This window comes from Plectropomus leopardus, chromosome 1 (genome assembly GCF_026936395.1).
Source record: "Plectropomus leopardus strain MGB_pleo_1.0 chromosome 1, ASM2693639v1, whole genome shotgun sequence".
Classification (NCBI taxonomy): Eukaryota; Metazoa; Chordata; class Actinopteri; order Perciformes; family Serranidae; genus Plectropomus; species Plectropomus leopardus.
In genome coordinates this window covers 32,779,926-32,794,045 of record NC_142176.1, presented here as the reverse complement: position 1 = coordinate 32,794,045, position 14,120 = coordinate 32,779,926, and the positions used below count along the sequence as shown (strand labels likewise).

General features: G+C 43.0%; 1 protein-coding gene across 1 annotated transcript in view; it reads left to right on the top strand.

The window, feature by feature from the left end:
• The window catches only part of fto (FTO alpha-ketoglutarate dependent dioxygenase), a 135,330-nt gene that overhangs the window by 58,490 nt on the left and 62,720 nt on the right, over positions 1–14,120 (top strand). Inside the window, exon 8 of the mRNA XM_042487948.2 lies at positions 4,210–4,337. Coding sequence (XP_042343882.2) covers positions 4,210–4,337 — 128 coding nt within the window. The remainder of the gene's footprint in view (positions 1–4,209; positions 4,338–14,120) is intronic.

The window sequence follows — 14,120 nt, the reverse complement described above, 5'->3', positions numbered from 1 at the left end:
TGCCAGTCTGACAGACAGAGGTGCACTTAGGAGGAGAGGCACTGTGGTGGCTAATTAACACCAGCCAGCAGCCAGAATCTGGTGCATGTTGGTGTTACTGGTGATTTAGTTTTCCATCTACCTTTTTAGGTAACCACCAATCATTTGAATGGTCTAGAAATGGTGGAGAAATGACCTGTGTCTGTTAAAATAGTTAAAAGAGGAGGTAAATTTAGAGATTTTGAAGTGTTTGTGGCCTGCAGACATAAAAGGTTTCCTATATAAGAGAGTGCCAGTGAGCTTAAGAGTGCTCTGGGTCCCCTGAAAGTCTTGGTCTAAAGTCAGCTAAGATATTTCATGGGGTGTTAACAGCTTCTCAGACACTCTGGTGGCCAGCTAGTAGCTCTGTTTTATGAAGTGTAAACCTTTAGTTCTGCATGCATCCTTTTTTTTTTTTTTTTTACCCCTCCTACCTTTGGGCTGTTATGTGACCCGTAACAGCCATTCTGTGAAGTTTTAAGGGATGTACACCATATTGAATTGTGAGCAGCAGCAAACAGTCTTCCCATTCTATTATTCTGTGTAGAATGAGTGACATGTTGTTATGTGATGGAATAGACAGATGCTGGTTGGTGTTAAGATACAGTCCTGGCTCGAGGTGTTAGTGAGCCGCCCCAGGCTGCCCTCCAGCCAGCCCTTGCTTGGAACGCTATCATCACTCCAGCTCTCCACCAACAAGAAAAAATATCACCTCGGCCTGGCTGCGTGTTTGTTTTCCTACCCTGCTTCAGCACAGGGCCGGAAATGTTTATGCCTATCTGTAGTAAAATAGACAAGGTTTAGTTTGAGGTCTGGGGACCAAGGATGGAGGTACCCAGGTCCTCCATGTCCTCTTGTTCACCTCGGGATGTGGCCTGGGTCAGGGGGACATCTGTGGTCAGCATCAGGCCGAGAGATGGAGGCTGAGGATAGCTACTGTCATCATGGGGTAAATAGAAGACAAGAGGGGGCTGATTAGTGTTAACACAGAGCCCGGAGATAAAGGGCTGTAGACTTGCTGTGGCTGACTGAGGCTGGGCTCGACCAGTAAACAACCAGTGAGGTGTCTAAATGGCCTTGGGATCAGCCTGTGGCTAAACCTGAAGGCCTCTCTCAGCACCGGGTCTTCTAAACACAACACAGTACACACACACACTTTGGCATGCAAACATACGTGCACACATTTCATGAGTAGGAGGCTTGGTAACATGCATTCACATTATCAGAGGCACACCTATGCTCACAAAAACTAGCTGAGAACAAACATAAAAAGAGGCTTTCGCATACATACCCACAAATGTATACACGCACACACACACACACACACACACACACACACACACACACACACACACACACACACATACATAAACACACTCTCTACCAAAGTAAAGGGTGTCACTGGCATGTTTAATGGAAGAGGTGAGTGGACTTAAGTGTGCTTGCAGGTGTTAGTCTTTTCGGTATCTTCTGTCAACATTGAGTTGGAAAAAAAACTTTTTAATTTATAGGTTGTGATATGATTTTCAAACATGATTGATTCAGTTTAGCAGTTTGTATATTATGTGGCTTTTAGTGGCTGTTTTTTATGCCTCTGTATCGGCAACAGCCATAGTTGGAGGAATAGTGTTTTTGTATTGTCTGTCTTTCCATCAGTCCCATTCTCATGAATGTGACTCTCAAGATTGTATTCAGGGAACTTCTTCAAATTTGGAACAAAAATTCACTTGAAAACAAGGATAAACTAATAATATTTTGGAAGCTGAAAGTCAAGAGTGCTGTGAACGTGCGTCTTTTGCATTTTCGTGGACACCATATATTAAGAAGGCCTTGAGAAAATTTCCTCAAATTTGGCACAAACGTCTACTTTCAAAGATCAACTGCTTGGATTTAGCTGGTTAAAAGTTACTGTGACATTGCATCCATCCCATTCTCGTAAAAGAAATATCTTAAGAAGACCTTGAGGGAACTTCTTCAAATTTGACACAAACATCCACTTTGAGTCATGGATGAACTGATAGGATTTGGTGGTCAAAAATCAAATGTTAAGGTCATTGTGACCTCACAAAACGTATTGGTGGCCAAGTCAAGAATTCATTTTGACTAATTTCTTGCTGATTTATGAGTAATTTGTTCCGTCAGTACTCATAGCCTGCCTCCCATGTCACTGAAAGAAATCAAGCCAATTTGTTGAGGTTTCAAAGGCTTACTTGTATTTTAGCACAGTTAGAATAAGCTCACTGCACTGTGCAGCTTTTCCCTCCTTGCTACTCCTTCTGTTCCCAGACCAGCTTTGGGAAGAGCTGAAGCGAGCTCACAATCACGTCAGAGCAGGTTTCAGATCAACTACGAATCACTTGTTCATCACGCTTTGCTTGAGACACCAAAACTGCGCTACATGGCTAGCATGGCAATGTGATGTCTGCTAGCTGAGATGTTGATACAGTCTGAATGCACTTTCTGGCACTTTCTCAGCCTGACACTCATCCCAGGAGGACAGGATTTGATCCAAACCAAAAGGTACACTTTCCATAGGGAGTACAGCCGGCCCTGCTTCCTCCTGGTCACCGTAATCTTTGGTGTCTCCTCCGAGTCAGGTGTAATCAGTCACACACTGCCACATGTTTTGACACCTGTCCTGTGTGGTGTGGAGGAAGTAAGCATATTACTCTGCCGCAAATCACACCCCTTTCCTTTGGAAATACACACACAGACAATCAAACCTATCTTCACATGAATTAAGACAGACAGGTGGATTGTCAGAAAGGGATTAAAAAAGAGGGAGAGGAGAAGAAATGAAGGTTCCCTTACATTGTGGGGTTTTTTGAAAAGAGGGTTGGATGACTGGGGAGGCGAGTGACTGTTAATGGGAAGAAATGAACGTGCTTTACTGGTGGATGTGACAGGAAGAGACTGTTCTTAACAAGGCGTCAGAGTCAGTCAGAGTTACAGATCCATCACTTCTCAGAGGCTGCGAGAAGGAAAGGGGGGGTGCATTTAAGGATATTCAGAGAGGGAGAGAGTCTGTGAAGGGTAGAGAAGAAGAGGGAGAAAGGGGGATTTGAGTGTGGCTGACAGCACTGCATTTAATTTGGGCTGCCAGATCCTTTTTCATTTGACTCCCTCTCAACCAGCTTAGAGGCTGCGGAGGACTTGGAGGCGAAGGTTTGCCAGGATGTCTCAGATTAGTACTGATGTGCCACGTCACACTTTAAGCCGGCCTGTAATTCATGTTCAACAGGGGGATACTCACACATTACACTGTGCTGTGCAGGACGTGATTAATTGACTCACACTCTAATATTGGGTGTAATTTGCCCATCCTCTGATGTGAAACTGACTTTATACTAGACTTACTGTATGTCGCCGTCCCAGGGATGTTATAATGGAGTCTTGGCTCAGAGCTGTGTAATTTCTGCACTGGAGAGAGAAGCTCAAGAATGGGGGGAATTGCTTCAGGTAGTCTTTCCACTTGATTCATGCAGTTTAATATTTAGGGGACAGGGCCAAATCGTTTTGATATGTCTTACTCACGGATGCAGTGGCTGGTAAACCAACCAGTGCCTGTGCTGTCACACTTTGGAACCTGGATCGTCCTGGATCACTTTTCTTGTGCTGCAGTGCCTTTCACAAGTGTTTAAACATTTGAACCCTAAGCAAAGTGGTGCAATTTCATTGGAAAACTTGGAGAAAAAAGGCAATGCGCAACTTGGCAAAAAATGTTGCGCAAATTGCAAGAAATTTGTAGATTCAAAAAACTTTATAAAAAAATGAAAAAAGCAGAGGAACATGTCCACATATTTATAATTATCATCTATATTGAAAAATATACACATTATTTTAAAGTGATATCCCTGTTTGTTTCGTTTATTATTCTCCTCTCACCCCTATTTTCACTTTTGCTTTTTTCTTTTCTATTTCTTTTCTGTTTTTTGTTGTTGTTTTTTTTTTGCTATTTTTTAGGTAATTTTCCTGCAGTTGCTCATTGGCTTTTAAGAAAATCAAGCCTATTTGCTTGTGTTTCAAAGGTTTAAGTAACAGTTATTTTGTATTTTTTTTAATTAAATGAAGATGAGATTTTTTTTAGTATGTTATGGTTTTCCAGTGATCCAGGTCATGGTGTCATTCCCACATCTTTACATTTATTTCTACCTAATGCAACTACATTCTACTTTTGCTTCTTCTTTCCAGACGATGCTCTTTCTGGATACAGTGGAGAAGGAGGAGGGCCAGGCAGGAGAGGGAAGGAGGGAGCTGGCAGAAACCTTGCTCTCTGCCTTGACAGACAGACACCAGCAAAGACAGACATGGAGAGACAGGTAACACAGTGTATCACCAACTTTGTTCTTTCCATCGGTCCTCGAAAAATACACCTCAGACAGATGTGTGACACTGGTAAAGTAGGACGCTCTGTGTAGCATGAGCACTGCCACTGTCTCATATTCAAAATGAGAACACCATCACACAAAAATAGACAAATCACTCCAAACTCATTTATGAAATGAGCTATTCTGCTCAATATTTGAAATCATATTTGAAATGTCTCTGCTTTTTACACAAAGACAACATGCAATCATACATTTTGCAGTGGACTGCTCAGAAATATTTATGTTTTTACTGAAGTAGCCTCGAATCTTTCAAAACAATGTCACAGTTGCTGGCAACATGTTTTACAATTAGATTGGCCAAAACAGCAGCAAGTACATGTTGTTTGTGAAACCATTAAAACTAGTGGTGATTATTAACCCTCTTGGTTAATAAACTCGTTGAAACTTTGGGCTTGCAACAGGGTCACAGCCAATAAATAACACACCCGAACCATTGGGGTCAACACCCAGGATGTGAAAAGTTTACATGAGCATCGTAGCCAATAAACAACAGAAGCAAACAAAAAGCTTAAGACGAAGCTAAAATCTGTTTTTGAAAACATTTTAGGCAAAAAAATTGGCAAAGCAGTAACAGAATCTTGGTTTTTATGTGATCGGCATTGCCTAGTTTTATTGTTTGATGTCATTTTGTTTCAGTCTCTGTTTTTTATACAAGAAACAATATACAAAATATGTATCTGAAGACATTTTTTTGGAGAGAAATAGACAATACAGTAACAGAATCTTGGTATATATTTGTTTAGCACTGTTTTAGTGTTTGATCTGAGTTTAATCTAAATTTTAGAGAGTTTATCTTTGTGGTGGCGGGCATACAAAAATGCTAAAGTACAATCTGTAGTTCAAGCAACAGATCAAGACATAGCAAAAGTCCACCGCATGATCATCAGGTGGATTTTTGCTGGTAAATATGTAGGGAGATCTGGATGCTGGCAAGATGGGGGGAAATTTAACACAGTTCACAGTTTACAAAAACTGCCCACATTGTTATTATACAAAGCTGGTGGAAAATCTGCAAAGTATCCCTTTAAGTTAAATGGGACACACCCAAAACTTTGACGCACACCTTTCTTGGATTGCCATAACCACAGACAAAGAGAGATTACGACCAAGCATGATGACTTATTTTGCTGGGAAGGACCTGAGCTAATGATATGCTGAATGATAGCAGGTAACACAGGCTGATTCATTTGCAAACCACACTCAAATAGTGGGAAGCAAAATAATCATGAATCATGACCGTAGTCCTGCTTTCATTCAGTGAGCATTGACACTGATTCCGTCTGAGGAGCTGATGTGAATTCCACAGATATGCAGTGGTGTAGTTGGTGTTTGTTTGTGGTCTTCGGGCCTGGCAGCTATCACAGCTATCACAATGACTCGTGTGTCTTGGATAAGCCCAGTCACTTCCTTCCTTCCAGATAAGGACACAGGGCGCATGAACACTGGCCATTCATTCAGATAAAGAAAGGCCTCTCACACACGCACACACACACACACACACACACACGACCCAGTGTTATTGTAGCTGTTCATCCTCTCAGCCACTCTCCCCCCCAACAAGGACACACACAAACACTGGCATGCATGTATGTACTATATCTGCATTCACATATGTTTCACTGCTTATTATCTCTATCAACAGGTTTGACCTCAATGTCACACACACACACACACACACACACACACAAACACACACACTTTGGACCAGACATGATCCAGAGCCTAGAGGAAGCAAAAGTGCCGGGGGCAGAATCTACAGACTAGAAATTCCTGAAAGCAACATCTTTTCGTTTGAAAGATATATGTCAACTTCCTGCGGTGTTGCTGCCCTCATCTTTCCATGGCGCCCCTCTGTTTTGAGTTGTCCCCCCTGGTTGACCCTTAGCTATGCCCCGTCCAGATGAGCCTTGTAAACAAGCTGTTTCCACACACCTTGCTTTGCTGTGTTGACGCCCACCGCCTCACAACTCTGATGTAGGGCCTGCTCTGATAGTGCATTCCAGCTGCAGGTGCTGAAAGCTAGAAACCATCTCGCCACCCCCAACATAACATCAGTGCTTGTCCCCCACCACCCACAATGCAATGTTACCACCTTTTAACTGTGTCTAACCCCTAGAGTGAGCTCTGCTCACCCTAAGATCCTGACAACCAGTATCACAGATCAGGACAGGAAATGCTTGGTCCTCATCGGTGGGGCAGACAGACGTTTACTCCATCAGCAGTGAAAGACTGATTAGATTAGTTTTGGAGGAGGGCAAGCGTCCCACACAATATGTTTGAACTCCAGCGGCTTGTGATACCACTTGCCCCTTTACACACATTAAATGTCTGTGCCTAACCCGCGCCGCCCCACTTACAAAAAAGCCAGGGGTCATCCTGTCAAGTGGCTGTCAACAGATCTCATTTACACAAAACTAAACACATGGCTGTGTGCAATGTTAAGTGGGACGCACTGGTACTGATTAGAGATATGGGGCTGATGAGGGTTAAGGATTGCCTCCACAAAGCAAAAGTTCTTTTTGCATACTATTAAGAGACAAAGTCATTATTTTGAATTAAAGATATAGTATTACAGAATCAGACACACATTGAGGGAATTTAGTTCACTTCAGTCAGATGTATTAAAACATTCATTTATTTTCATAAAAGCACTCACCAGAATAAGACTTTTGAAATTAATTTGCTGATTCTTTTTGCTGCTTTTTTTCTATCAGTCGTCCTAATTAGGTTTCCACACAATATGCAACAGGCAGGCTTTTATCATAATACTGCCTTTTGTTTCCATGGTTTCCATTCAACACATAATGCTTGCAAAAGAATGGGAAAAAAAGAAGAAAAAAGCATGATTGATGACTCTTCCTAGAGGCAAATAAACATAAACAACCAGCACTGATTGATTAAGTTTCTCGCTGACTTTTGTTTCTTAAACACCAGTTAAAGCAGCACTGTGCGCTGCAACGTGGGCCCACTCGCTGCCATTTTCTGCCTCCGGGGCATTTTTAGCACTACCAAGAAGCAAAGAAAGAGAAATTGGACCTGGTGACCAGTGGTTCTTCGCAAGTGACTTATAGGCACTCAGAGTGAGTGATGCCTCGGCTCACCCCGCTCGCGGAAGCAGTCCATTCATTCACTCGGAGCCAACGAAGTTATGAGAGCTTTTTTATTCTTATGAGCTTTTCTGGTAACTGGGTTTTCCCGATGCACATGGTGAATTCTTTGATAGATGCTGCCCTCTGTGTCCCTTTGGTAAATGCCCCGTGAGTGCCCTGGAAATAGATGGATTATTTTGTGGGTGGGTAAGTGTACTGTAGGGGAGCAGTTGAGTATGCCACACATGAAGTGCAGATTGAAGAGCAAGGCACCAGCTCCAGGGAACAGGCCTATTAGGATAGGAAATGGCAAATTTCAGTGGCACCATAACTGTACAGATTTAAACACTTGGTACTGGAATTATTGGATTCTGATGCATAGTTGTTTCACATCCATGCAAATACCAGCAAAGGAGGGTGCATTGTTTGTCAAACACTGGAAGAATGTATTTAAAAGTTCTATATTTGAACTTGATACTCAGCCTGATGCTATGTTGAATCTATATTATTTCAGCATGGCTACCTTTAAACCTCCTGGATGAGTTGACCTCATGCTGACCTTCCAGATCCTAGAGGTCATCGCTCTGACCAACAGAAAAAACAAAAAAAAAAGCTTTGTCACAGCCGGCGAGCAAACACTGAAGGGAACAGCTGCGAGTTTTGTACTGACCATGCAAACTGCTGTAGGCTTTGTAAGGTCATTATATGATAATGAAAATCATTACAGAATTACATGGGGGTTTAGGACATGAGAGCAGCGGGGAGGGGAGGGGAGGGCCACATTGGGTTTGATAAATGGACTGTGAAGGTGCCCATCTGGCCCTCTCTATGGCTTTTTCTTCCTGCTCTTTTATCCACTCTCGTCCTTTACTACCCCTCTTTCATTCCCCTCCTCTGTTCTTCAGCAGGCCAGTGTAAAAGCAAGCGGGCCTGTAGTGAAAGATTAACAGAGTGCAAACCCAACTCACCTCTGTGGAGGAGAAAAGAAAGAGGGGAGACAGGCGGAGGTGTTTATGACCCAAAGCAGGGTTTGTGCATGACTTGGCAAACCCTGTCCTCCGGTCTCTCAGTGTGAGTCAGTAGGAGAGTAGGCAGCCATTGACCTTTGGCATCGGAAACAGTTGGACAGCTCAGGATGTGTGAATCACTGTAGTTCGGCACCTGCAGTAGGTCTTCATTGTTTAATAGGCGTGGGAGGTAATACATAACAAGGTTTTACATCATCCTTTTTATTTGTTCACAGACCTTGTCTTCCTTGAATTAGCATGCACAAACAAAAGTTTTTTTACAGAAAAAAGATAAACCACCACATGCAACAGAAGTGGCAGCCAGGGATGGAAATATGCAAAGTTCATCTGTAGCCCATTGAGACATTCTATGTAAGATTGGCCCACACAAATCGATTTTTTTAAAATAATGCAATCGTTATCCACAATTTATGTTATGTGTCCATGAGAGAGCATCTAGTTTATTTTATTTCAATGCATTAGTTTTTTTATTTTGAATCATTTTATTTTATTTTTAAATTTAAAATGACAATAATTTATGTTTTTATTTAATCATAGGCAAATTCCCTCCAACTATCCAATTCCATTTGAGTTTCCTTTTACAGAGACAAGGAGTTGGCCCACACTGTACATCTTAGGATGTCACCATAATAGCTGTACACTCAGAATCTGTGGCGTAGTACATCTGTCGCCTGTGTTTATTACGTTTCTCCTACTTGTTGCAAGTTAGTGAGGTCTTTATCCAAACACAAAGGCAACATCAGCTGACATGGCAAGCAGGGCCAAAGGACAGAGAAGGAGGTCCACGTGTCCACAGCTGCACTCATCACTCAGCTGTGCAGCTTGACCCGTGACCCGTAGGGCCGTCTCCCAGCCTCCATCGGCTTTATGTTTCCTGCCATTGTCACCCTCTCTTGTCCTCACCTGGACAGAGCGCTGCAACACAAAAGACCCAGTCTGTCATCAAAAGCAGGGGTCACCGGGGGCCAGCGGGGGCCAGTGGGGGCCAGAGAGCTGAGGTTGAAGCTGTGCCCAGCCAGGGATGACCCCACCAGGGATGTCAGCTACCAGTTGCACCCCTGTGGAGATGCATAGAGACTGAGAAAAAAGAGAAGAGAGACCTTCGTTGGCTAGCACTTCATTCCAGGAGTGGTGACATTTCTTTTGTGTAGACTGCTGACAGACCCCGCCCCAATTCTTGCGCTGGGGTGGGACGGGGAGTAAGGAGACAATGGCGGTCCCCTGTCCCAGATTGGAGTTGGAAAGATTGTCAGTGTCGTGTCCACAATAAAGATGGACAGACCACAGCCTTGTCTAATGTGGCCGATGACCTCCTTAAAGGCTTAGATATGGAGATGCCATACTGCAGGGATTACTCACATGCCATATACAACTCACAGTCTTCAAACACTCAAAGGGTTTGCTGCAACACCGGGGCTGATAATGAAGCCAACCTTGAAGTGGTAAAAACTTAATTTCCTTTAATGGCAACTTGAGGGTGGCTCCAGAAGCGAGGCAATCCTCATCATAGATTTTAATAATACCTAAAAAGTGGATCAAAGATGGTGCCTATTCAGTCCATTGGAGTTGCTCACCTGGCACATATGCCAAAAAGGTGTCTAGCTTCTGGCTTTACTTCCACGGTATGTGGTACACTGAATATGATCAGATTCTTGACTTAAGGGATAGTTTTACAAATATAAAACCACCATGGCTCAAAAATTCAGAATACAAGATTCATAATTCACCTTGTTTGCAGTTTGAGGTGTTTTACAGACATGTCTTTTACAATGGTGGCCTATGGAGAAAATGCTTTTTGGGCTGCAGGGGATTTTTTTGCTGCAATATGGCAAGTGGTCACAGGGAAAAATTGGATGCTTCCGGAGATGTTTTCCTGGGGCCTGATCCCCATACACACCCCAAAAAAGCCTAACTTTACAGCAAAATGTTCACCATTTCATCCAAATATGGTCATTTGTGGCCCCCCAAAAAAAACAAAACAGGAAAAACTAGGATGGTGACAGCCAAAATGCCAAACTTGAGGCTTCAAACCAATGGGTGATGTTATGTTAGCTATGTCCATTATTTATACAGCCTAAAGCTGGGCACAACTTCCGATAGATCCAAAGCAAAGCCATCATCTGCTCAATGTGCAAACGATTGGGGTTGGGTTTCTGGAATTTTAGAATGTAGGCAATGTGTCCTTCCATTACCTTCTTTCAGTGAGAGGATTCTGACTGTCCGTCCCATAGAAGTGTTTGGGAAACAAGGTTGGTACGATACAGTTAATAGAAGGTGGCATTAAGCTGTCTATAAGTAGGTTTAATTAGGGAGGAAGATGGTGGTGATGGCTGGCATTACAAACTAAAGTTCTGGTTGGCAGCAGCTTGGTCCAGGCACGTTGTCAACCAGGCCTATGTGATGTAAGCTGCAACCCAAGATGACAGGTTAATCAGATCTCCCAGACAGCAGCCCCACATTTGCCTCAACATCACCCCCACAACACTGGCCCTGTTTTGCAAGCAGATGAGACACGGTTAAGTCAGTCTGTTTTCCTTGGCATGAGTTGCCAGCCAAAAGGTTTACTGGCTGCTCAATTGTTTCTCTTTAGCTCAGGGGTTTTCTTGCTGCAACGGTGGGCAAACACCTGTGTGTGGTGGGTGGAACCGTCATCCCACAACCATGTTCTCCATCTGCTTGTTTTTCTTTGTACCACCTACTTTTGCCGTCATCGGCATCGCTGTGTTTACTTGGTTCGGGGCACTGGAGGAGAAAACAAATAAGTACATGTCATCTGTCTCTTTCATCGCCGGCCAGCCTGTAATTAGTGCAAGCGCAGTGGTTAGCCTAAGACGCTGTCGTCTAATTTGTCTGTCTTTATCTAAAACATGTCTGTGTGGTCCCTTAGACTGGTTACATGCGTGCTGCGAGATCGCCTGTGGCCTGTGTGTTTGTGAGGTGTGTGTTTGATTGTAAATTATGAATTCTTCTCTCATGCACCCGGCTCTGTTTAGCAATCAGTCAGTTATGCATGACATGTCCTGACCTCAGCAGAACCTCACAGCTGCTGTTGCTGTAGCAGTCGTACTCACATCCTCGTCAGCGCCCAGGCTGTAAAGTACTTCAGAGTATGTCTTACTCTTTCAAGAATGAGCAAGATGAATGGTGATGCTATTTCTTTAACTTCTACTTACTGTACAAACAAGTTTTACCCATGTAAATATGCACTTACCTCTAACTTGCCTTGTTCTCAAAGAAGTCAGTAATTGGCTGTTGAGGTACATGCTTTCTCTCGTTTTGTGGTTAGGTGTGGGAATGGAAGGCTTGCAACTGGCAGGGATCAGTATCACGCTCTCTCTTTGTTAATTTTCTCTGCTTATCCTTGACTGAGTCACAGTTAAATTGCTCACTGGTTTTAATGGAAACAACCATTTCATAATTATGCATTTCACAGTAAGAGCTTGGCAATGCAGTGTTGCAGAGACAGGAAAAAAGAGAGAGTTAAAAATGTCATTAAAAGTCCCACAGACATTTAAACACACTTGTTGCAGAGACAGTTGCCCATTAAATGCTGACTTTTTTTAATATGGAAACAAGATTTGTGTTTGGGAAAGACAATGTGGTGAGGAGAGAGAGGGGGAGCGTATGGGATTGGGCCTGTTTTACTGGTAGTCACGAAAACCAGGACATTCTTTCTGGTCAAACCCAACATCCCAGAGAGCTGATAGGGCATGATTGGGTGAGGATATGTGGCGGGCTTGTGAAGCAAATGGCAAGAACATAGCATTATGGGTCGGAGGGTGTGCTCACCAAATACACTGTCATTACAGTTTATCTCATCTAAGTGCTGTTTGTTCTTGGTTGGATCACAGTTCTCTTAAAAACATCAAGTTGATATGGAACCAATTTAGGATTTCTTCACACAAATATACACATGAAAAAATGTGAGTGGCAAGTGAGCTAATTAAAGCCAATCCATGCCAGAGAGTTATGTTAATGTGTAGGCACGGGAAAGCCTCAGTAAACATGAAAACAATCTACATATTGGACTCTTGTAAAGTTTTGTGTATGATTTGTTACAGCCACTTCTGTACTGGGTTCAGTGGTGGAATGTAACCAAGTACCTTTATTCAAATACTGTACTTGAGTACAAATTTGTGGTACTTGTTCTGCTCTTCTGACGCTTTATACTTTTACCTTACTACATTCAAGAAGGAAATATTGTACTTTTTACTTTACATTTATCTGACAGCTTCAGTTACTAGTTACTTTACAATTAAGATCTTTGCTTAAAAATGAAAGGAAAGGTTTCTAAAAGATGTTTATTATAAACTGACAAATAATCAATATTAGGACAGCTGAAAACATGACTTGATTAATCATCGATTAACATTTAAGTTGTTTCCTAATTTATTCTGAATACATTTTTCAAATTATTTTAAACTTTCTTTCTTTCTTTTTTATTTTTCTGGAGTGGGTACTTTTAATCTTAATAGTTCATGTACATTTTCCTGATTATACTTTACTTCCACTTAAGTAATATTATCAAAGCAGGAATTTTACTTGCAACAGAGTTTTTTTTACAGTGTAGTACTTTTACTTAAGTAAAGCATCTGAATACTTCCTCCACCTTTGGCTGGGTTTGGCCGTTAATGTCTGTATTACAGAACTAACCGAAGGAAGGTATGTCATGTTTAAACACACACACACACACACACACACACACACACACACACACGGGTATATTATACATGCATGCACACCACATGCTCCATCCTTTCTTCACCTCATCTACTCACTCCACACACCTCCACCCCCTCCACTCCCTACACACACATCTTTCTCCCCTCCTCTGTTAATTATAACCTACACCGCTGGAACACTTCATTTCATATCAAGCATATTGTCTCTTCAAGGCTGGCAGGCAGGTCATAAATTATCCTGAAGGTGAGGATGGAAGTTGGAGGAGATAGTTATGAAAATTTCATCTGTCTGCCGTAGCGGCCGCAGCTGCTCCTGTCACCAGCCGCGTGCTGGAGGAATTACACCAGGTCAGCGTTTGTGTGTATGTGTGTGGGTGTGTTCTTCAGTTTGTGCATATGTACGTGAACACGTGAACAGTTGCAGTGTGCACATATACACGGCACTCACGCGTGCTAGTCTCTGCATTTGTCCCCTTGTGCATGTGCGTGTTCCTGTGTGTGTCGCTGTGTGTACAGAGAGTTGGCCAGGTAAGACCTGCCTGTCAGTGTGTGGAACATCTCTGGCGTCCCTGTCACCCCAGGGCCCCCAGCTCTGCCCCGAAGCAGGGAGACTGGGAGGGGGGACAAGCTCGCAGGGCGGTCCCCAAGCTGTCTCTGTTCATTACCGCTACAGAGACGGGACGTGGCCGGCAGGTGGCCAGACCTTTAGTCCTTACCTACTGTGATCATCTGCTGCTCCACTCTGTTTATGTGTGTCTGTGTGGGTGGGTGGGTGAGCAAGTGTGTTTGAGAATGAACAAGAGTAAAGAGGAAACCCATAACTTATGTATTCAAGCAGGGAAGTGCATATTTTATGTTTGACCTATGAATGTGCGTTTGTGTCTTTGACAGATTATTGCATGGAAGCAATGTGCC